The sequence below is a fragment of the Eimeria acervulina genome, genomic scaffold (genome assembly GCF_000499425.1).
Source record: "Eimeria acervulina Houghton genomic scaffold, Eah_scaff41, whole genome shotgun sequence".
In the NCBI taxonomy this organism is placed as follows: domain Eukaryota; phylum Apicomplexa; class Conoidasida; order Eucoccidiorida; family Eimeriidae; genus Eimeria; species Eimeria acervulina.
In genome coordinates, this window is record NW_013549825.1 from 95158 (window position 1) to 103450 (window position 8293).

Genomic DNA, 8293 nt, shown 5'->3' on the forward strand with positions numbered 1-8293 from the left:
GCCTGGAGCTGTCTACCGCTGCTCGTGCAGTAGGCACAGTTGCAGCAATTTCATACGAACATCTTCTTCCTTCTTTCTTTCCTGATATTGGCTATTTAACCAATCGATGCGACTCAACAGGAGTAACTACGCAGTTCTTCAGTGTTGTTCAGCGTAGACAGTCGGCGCTCCCCAATGCGGCTTGGATGAAGTTTTTTGTTTCATGCTGTTGAGTTCAACATCTCCCCAAACACGTCTCCCAAATTACGCAGAGGTACATATTTTGAGCTTTCAAAAGGATTACTTCAGCTATCTACAAAGAGAAAACATCAGTAACCGTGCACGAAAACTTGGGTTCATTTGGCAATGATATGGCTTGATCACCTTCTTCGCCCCTCCAGTAGGCTTCAGTTCCTCGATAGTAGACACAATGGAAGGAGACACCTATGGCTTTCTTGCGGTGGAGGATGAACATGCCTCTAACAGCTCCCTCGGAGACGCAGTGCCTACATGCGCATTGGATGCGAGTGATGAATGTATGAAGTCCCCTGACGGGGGGACTGTTGCCTGGCTGGACGAATTTAGGGATGAATCTTGCAGGGCGGTTCAGTACTCGAACACGTCGGCAATTCCCCGCGTAAGTTAGCACCTTCCCCTTTTGCTGGCTTAGACGAAATAGCGTGAGTAGGCAAAAGTATTCAAGAGAGCTGAAGTATTCAGTGACTGCTTTGTGAGAGTTTCCGGCTTCATATCTGCTCAGCCGATTCGTGCAGCCTTCAACGTGTGCGTGGTCAAGAGTGGGCTCAGCAAGGCCATCCCGGATGCAATTACGCAAAGTAGAAAGGCCCATGTAGACAGATTTCACAAAATCGTGAGCTCGTCGGTGACTCAAGACATACCCTTGGACGACGATGAGACAGGGCAGGGAGAGCCTGAAAGTCAAGGCTTTGCTTCCATTGTTGCCAATGACGCGACCTTTTGGGAGCCCGAAGAACCGATCCACTACGGATACGGACGCTCTCTGCAGCAGCTAGCTGCACCCGTTCCAGACTCACCTTCTTCGTTTGAGACAAATTTGCCTCCATCAGTTCGGTTGGGCGTCTCCTATTTCGAGTCGATGCCCTTCTGCCTTCTGCCTTTAGTCGTGGGCCTTGGGATAGCGGTGGTCTTAGTGCCCTTGTTCTTGCTGTTCTTCTGCCTTCGCAACTGCAAATGCTCAAAGAGGTACATGACACAGCGTGACTCTTTGCGATCTAAAGTAATCCCTTGCACTGTGGTTGCACCTGCGGAATACTGAGCTGTGCGGTTTGCGAGTCATTGCGGCTCATCTCAGACTGTGCAGCTGCTTCTGTTGCCTTCGGATCTTTTTCAAGTCGACAAAGCGTTGTGTGGCCGAAGTGGAGAGATGGCAGTCGAACGGCGCCAGCACAGCGTCATCGGATACTCAGTACCGAGGCAGCGTTCGGAAGCTGGTGCCGCGAAGTTCTTGTTTGGGTGTGAGATACCTCGTGTTGACTGCCGCCTTTTGCACAGTTGCAGCTGCCCTGAGTGTGGGGATGTACGTTGTAGTGAGTATGGGGGCGCAACTTTCTCAGCTGGCCTGTTCGGCTGGCCAGGCGGCCTCTACCATCATTAACGGGCAGACCTTTGCCCATCCCTCTGCCTCTTCTCTCCCCAACGTGGGCATTTTGCCGATTGCTTCGCCTTTCGCCTCCCCCACTCTCTTCAGATCGGCCCCGCCTGCTGCACCCACCGCACTCAACGGCCCCCCTTCCTTGCCTTCCACGCTGCAACCAGAGGCACACGACTCCCCACTGGGACGCCTCCCTTATTTAGGAGAAGCAAGTGAGTTTCCAGCGTCGCTGCATGCGGAAATCCTCGATCTGAAACAATGATGGCGCTTGTCTTTTCGTGATAGGGTGAACCTCCCCAGGACCTACGAGCCAGTTTTAGAGGCTAGCGTTAGGCAGTTGCTGCTGCTGTGCAGTTGGCGCAGATCCAGCCTTGACTAGGCGGTTGCAGCAAGACGATGCGGATTCAAACGAAGATGAAATTGCTCCCAAGAGGACGGGTTTCCTTGGCGCTGTTCCGGCTTTAGCGTAGTAAGTCAGGTTTGGTTTTGCATAGTCAAGCAGCCATTTGACCTGGAGAGGGGATGCTGCCTTTCCGTGGTTATAGACCTATGGGAACGAACGCATTTTGGCAGGAGAAACAGGACAGGATGCATGGCTTGTGTTTGCGTGTTCCGATAATACGCTGCGCGCGTTGCAGCTTCAGAAGCCTCCTCATGGCTCTGGACCCCGAGAGCGAGAATTCCCTGGCTAGACAACTTCGTATGACAACAGAAGTCGCTGCGCGGATCAGCCGGAAGGTTGCTGAGATGAAGATGAATCTGCAGACACTGAAGAAGGTGGGCGCGTACATCAACGTTCTTCTCCGTCTTCGTTTCATAGGGGGGAAGGGCTCAACATATTTCCGCTGCTTCTGTGCGACATTCGGGCATTTGTTTCTGCTTTTTGAGCAGTTTGTATGACCAGTCTGTATGACCTTTTTGCCTAGGGGCAGCACTTGACTTGCGTCTTGCATCGCTGCGATGCATTAGAGGCAGACGGGTTTCTCTTGGTCTCCTTTGGCTTGCAGACTTTGCACCGGCCGGAGAACAGTGGAATGGAAGTGATTGGGGAGTCTGCAGAATACGGAGAGGCGACGCATCATCTCTCTCCCGTGTCTGTTGCTGCTCCATCGCTGCTGAGTTCTTGGGAGACAGCCATTCATCTGCTGCCCTCCACCTTCTTCGCCATTGCCGAATCCTCTGAACAACTCGCAGCAGAAATAGAAGCCTCTCTGCAGCAGACCAATGACCTGCTCCATGTGAAGGACCTGCAGTGGGCAAAGGAAACCCTCGGCCAAGCACTAGACTCCGCACAGCCAACCGTTAAGAAAATCCCCAAACTCGGCACTCCTCTCTTCTGGGTGCGTACTGCTGTTGTTGCTGTTGCTGTTGCTGTTGCCGCTGTTGCTGCTCCCCTTGTTCGTGTATTTCCTGCTGTTGTTGTTGCTACGTCTGCACTAGCCAGTCCGTGCATGCCTCATTGACAATTCTAGACGCTCTAAGGTAATTGGAAGCTCACACTGGGGTTTTTGATACAGAGAAGGGCAATAGGCATCAGCTGCGAAGACAGCGGCAACAGGTGGAGGAAGAATTTGTCTTTTTTAGAGGCATGCGGTTGAGGTGCTCAGAGCTCTATAGTGACATTGAGCCTGATGGGCGTCTTGGTGCTGCTGACCTCCTTGTACTTGTGCTGCCTGTGCTGCTGTCATCGCGAAGCGCTCGTAGACCGCAAGGCCACAAGCTGCGGCTGTTCATTTCTGCTGCTACTCGTATCGGCTGCAGGTGGGGGTTTCGCTGTGGGGCGGAGACGCCTCAACCAAGCTACCGCTATAAATAATATTTATATTGGCTAATGAATATATATATATATATATATTTGTTTATTATTATTGAAGTAAAATATTTGTCTTTCGATATTTTTGAAGACAACTCCCTGTTGCGCTCTCTCTGTATTCGTTTTTCCGAGCTAATCTGTGCTGCTCTTTTGCTGCTATTTGTGCCTCTTCAGCGCTTGTGGCGAGTGGGGGGCTGTTGGTGGGGTCTGCAATGCTGACTGACGGGTGCCTGTACACTGAAAGCTATCTCAAGGACGACAAAGATGTGGATCGTCTTTTGCAGTACTTCCAGCAGTTGACTTCAGTGGGGGGTTCTTCTGCGGAGAGGTCTCTGCAGACCTCCAGCAGCGCTGCAGCCAAAGTGCTGGCGGCCTGCCTGCTGCCGAACCAGGAGCGCGACTTAGTGCGGGTATTCAACATAGATAGTGAGCGCACGCTGCAGAAGGAGTTTGCTGTGGAAATGCATACTTGGGGATAGCTCCAAGCTTCCCCCCGTATGCACATATGCAAAAAGAAACTCAGATAGAATTCAGATGTGAAGGACACAGTACAGGCTGTACGCTACACCCACAAGGAACACTCGCCGGAGAAAGGCGGCATGCATGCAGCCCTGAACCACCGCTGGCATATGCTTTGCTTGTCAACGCACGCTCCCATGCATGCAAGAGCATGCACGCACATGCAGGCAGTTGTGCACAGGCACATGCAAAGGATGAACACAGACCAGCACACTTGTGAATGCATAACACGTAAAAGAATAGAACGCACATGCAGGTACAGCGCAACACAGGCAAACCCAGTGTACGCACACAGGTGCATGCGCCTTCGTCTGCCCACAAACCAGTGCGCCGTGAAGACATATGAGGACGCTAAACAGGATGAATCGACTTAGACAGATATCTGCACACGCAGCTGCACCCACAGCTGTACACACATCATCTGCAAGCAGACATGCACACAGCATGCATGCATGCGTGCACGCATGCAGTCGCGTAGTATGAAAGTGTCTTGCAGGCGTGTGCGTGTTCACCTGCATGCATTTCACTGTGAGGGCATGCAGGCGCATCAGCTGAACACAGGCGGCTGAATACACCCAAAGCGTTTCCTGTTGCATGCGCCGCAGCACTGGTGAAGGCAGGAGTCCGGATGAGAGAAGCGGGGAGAACTGCTGTGGAGAAAGAGGCCTTGGCCGCCCGTTTGCTGTCTTTACAGCTGCAAGACGCAGCTGCGGAGCTGCAGCTGCTAAAAGAAACGCACTGGCTGCTGCTCATAGACCCAATGTCGTTGGAACGGGAGGTCAGAGCTAACTGAAAACGAAGTCATGCGTACCGCTTCACAACAAAAACAGCAGCAGCAGCAGCAGTAGCAACAGCAGAGGCAGTTGCTGCATGCTCTAGATGTTGCGTTGCTGTTGCAGGATTTGGATGAGAGACTGGACACGTACAAAGAAGTCCTCTGCAGCGGCGTTCAAGACAAACAGCGGGAGCTTAAGGCCAGCTATCTGGGCCTCTCCCCTGCATCAAAATCAGCAGCAGCAGCAGGCGAAGAGCAGGAGGTGTTTCCACCTAGCAGACTGGAGATGTTTTCTCTGCTACATCGAGGAGGGAAGCAGCCATCTGATGAACTTGCAGCACTCTTGCACCAGCTAAACGCCGACCCCCTGGCAGCAGACAGGCTGTCTGCATCCTTTCAGGATGCGATTCGCGAAATGGAGGCCAGCAGCAGCAGTAGCAGCAGGAACAGGTGGGAGCGAGCGATGAAGCCGATGATAGAAGGTGTAGTAGGGGAGTTGATGCGGCTGGCTGCAGACAAGTCAGAAGCTGAGAAGACGCAGCTGCTGCATGCGGTGGTCCGGCTGGCCGGACAGGCCCACGCAGAGGTGCAAGGGGATAGGGAAGCAGCAGGGAGCAGCAGCAGCGCAGCAGCAGTTGAAAGAAGGAAGCGGCGGCGGCATCAGCACGAAAAGCTCCTCGAGCTGCTGCAAGACACCTGCATGCAGACAGGCGCCAGGACAGCATCAGGCGGTGTGGAGCCCGCAGAGCGACTTGTGGTGTACGGCTTGGAGGATGTAGAGGAAATGGTAGCACCCTTTACCCTGTCTTCTCTCCACAGCAGCAGTAGCAGCAGGAGAGAGGATGAGCGGCTATTGATTGACGCTTCCTCAGATGCGGATTCAGCTTACGTGTTGGAGGTTGCAGCAGCAAAAGGGTCTGTAGAGGAACAGCGTCAGTTTGCAAATGCTATTTGGTGGGCGGCTAAGAAGGAGGCGCTGCGAGCAGAAACAAACAAATCTTTTCGGTGTCCTCCCAGCAAACAAGAAGAAGGAAACGAACAAGAAGAAAACGGGACCCCGTGCAACTGGGAACAACTCCAGGAAACCACGCAGCAGCTTCTCTACAAAATGCAGAAACAGGTAGACAAAACAAATATAAGAGACAATACAAATATAAACAAAACAGCATAAGCATAAACAGACAACATAAACATGAACAAACATACACATCAACAAATAACATAAACATGAAAAAACAACAATAGCATAAACAAACACAAACAATCGAAAAATAGAACGTACAGCAGGCGCAAATAAGGCAATCGACATAAACAACGCAAACAAAACGAAAAAAGCAATATAAACAAATATAATCAAACAACCAGGACAACATAAACAACAAGAACAATACAAACAACACAAACATTAACAAACTAGACAAACGCCGCAAACAACGCACACAATATAAACAACACAAACAAAATGAAGAACACAACCACGAATACAGTCGCGACAACCCATACATACAGACAGCACTGGCAAATGCGCTCCAGATAGAGACAGAGACAGGGATAGATTCAGAAAGAGACAGAGGTAGGTATGAAGACAGACACAGAGACAGAGATACAGAGGGACAGTGAGAGAAATAGATATACGGAGACGGAGGTACAGACAGAGATAGAGATACAGACAGAGAAAGAGGTAGAGATACAGACAGACGGACAAGGACAGAGTTACAGACTGATGCTGAGATAGAGCTACAGACGGAGACAGAGATAAAGATACAGAAAATGAGAAGCAGAAAAGGGGGCAGAGACACAGACAGAGACACAGACAAAGGCAGAGACAGAGACACAGACAGAGCCTGTGTCACACACAGGAGAAGATACACAAACAGAGGCAAAGACAGAGACATACAGGAATAGAAAGAGAGACAGAGACAGGCGTCGCCGCACATGACAACGGACCGGCCCAGATTCTGGGCAGAGTTTTTGAATGGTGTAGACAGTTTGTGTTCAATTGATGCTGTTTATTCTTTTGTGTTATTCTCAGTGCAATTAAGATAATTCGTTGCGTTTCTTTGTAGGGGCGTCTACGTGCTGTGTCGTGCGTTGGTGCTGCTCTTGTGGAAGGAACCTCCTTCCTGTTTCATCTTCTCGTTTTGTTCTTCTGTCTGTATCTGTTGCATGCGCCTTTGCTTGCTCTTTAAGGCGTTCGGCTGTTGATGCTGTCTCAATGCGTGTAGACTTGTGTGGCATGCTGGCCTCTCCATCTATCTGCTTGTTTGTCTGTCTGTACAGCTGGACAGCCTGTGGGGCGAAGAGCTGCGGCCGTTCTTTGCTGGCCGCTTCCGTGCGTTTGGCGTTGTGGGGTTTGACTTTGAATTAGCAGCGGCTAACGCAGACTGCCGCATGGTGTATAATGAGGTGCAGCCGCTACAAGAACTGCTGTGTGAGCAGCTGGTGCCCTCGGGAGCGAACCTCGCGCTGCTGCTGCTGCTGCTGGGCGCAGCGGCGCTGCTGCTGCTCCCGTGCTTCTGCTGCCTCTGGTGTGCGGCGCTGCAAAACACCTGGGCAATTAGTGGCAAACTAAATAAACATAATAATGCAGTCAACAGCAGACAGCCCTCAGAGCGATCGCCGCCTTGGACCCCCGACAACCCCACGCTCACCAACCCACCTAATGCAGCTGCTGCTGCTGCTGTTGCTGCTGCTGCTGCTGCCGCTGCTGCTGCTGCTAACGGAGTCGCACAACCTCCCATGCAGCAGCGCTACTATCACTTAGACAGAAGCCAAACCGTCCGCAACGAAGACTGGAGCTAATGAGTCACACACCTCCGCTGCTGCTGCTGCTGCTTTTTGCTGCTGCTGTACCAGCTGCTGTAGTTGCTGCAGTTGCTGCTGGCAAGAAGTGCGGGTTGTGGTCGGAGTTGGCGTTTCATCCCTGTTTGTTAGTTTTTGGTTTTTCGTCTCCTCTCTCGCTTTTAAAGTTCTGCTCTGTGGTATTTAATTAACAAAGTGTTTTTGTTTTTCGCTGGTAACCTGCAGAGGGATGGGCCTGAATAAGAAGAGCCTTATTCCCTCTCTCTATTGCATGCACCGAAGTTTGTTGTTCGGTTCTAACTATTAACTGCCACTTTCTTTTGCTGCGATACGCCCCGGGAGCAGACGGACCCAAACAAAACAACAGCCAGCAGCAGCAGCATCAACAGCAGCAGCAGCAATTCCCCTTTGTAGAGGCCGTTGCACTCGGGTGTACGGACACGGCAAAGTTATCGAACGAGCACCTCCCACCCGCCACACCACAAAAACACTTCTTGAAAGCCCCTGACACGAGACCGAATATGCACTTCTTAAACCCGTACCATCAGGAAAATACCGACTAGTAGCAACCGAAGCAGTGCTTGCATGCATCCATGCACTGCTACCTCCTGATGATAGACAAAACTCTAGACAGTAGAAAGGCTAACGACGAAAGACGCAAACAACAGTGCCAATCAACCTTAGGGGTTTCTCTACGGCAGAGAGGACCACCTCTTTATATATATATATATGCATATATATATATATATATATATACATATATATATATATA

At 51.1% G+C, this 8293-nt stretch overlaps 1 protein-coding gene across 1 annotated transcript; it reads left to right on the forward strand.

The window, feature by feature from the left end:
* Positions 1 to 409: 409 nt before the first annotated feature.
* On the forward strand, positions 410 to 5890 carry EAH_00008720 (hypothetical protein, conserved; the record flags this gene model as incomplete). The annotated part of the gene is made up of 10 exons (XM_013395558.1): positions 410 to 616; positions 740 to 1141; positions 1313 to 1475; positions 1976 to 2081; positions 2251 to 2389; positions 2539 to 2952; positions 3220 to 3373; positions 3600 to 3851; positions 4487 to 4722; positions 4844 to 5890. 10 exons carry the CDS (start codon positions 410 to 412, stop codon positions 5888 to 5890), a joined length of 3120 nt encoding a protein of 1039 aa, XP_013251012.1.
* Between the last annotated feature and the right edge of the window lie 2403 nt (positions 5891 to 8293).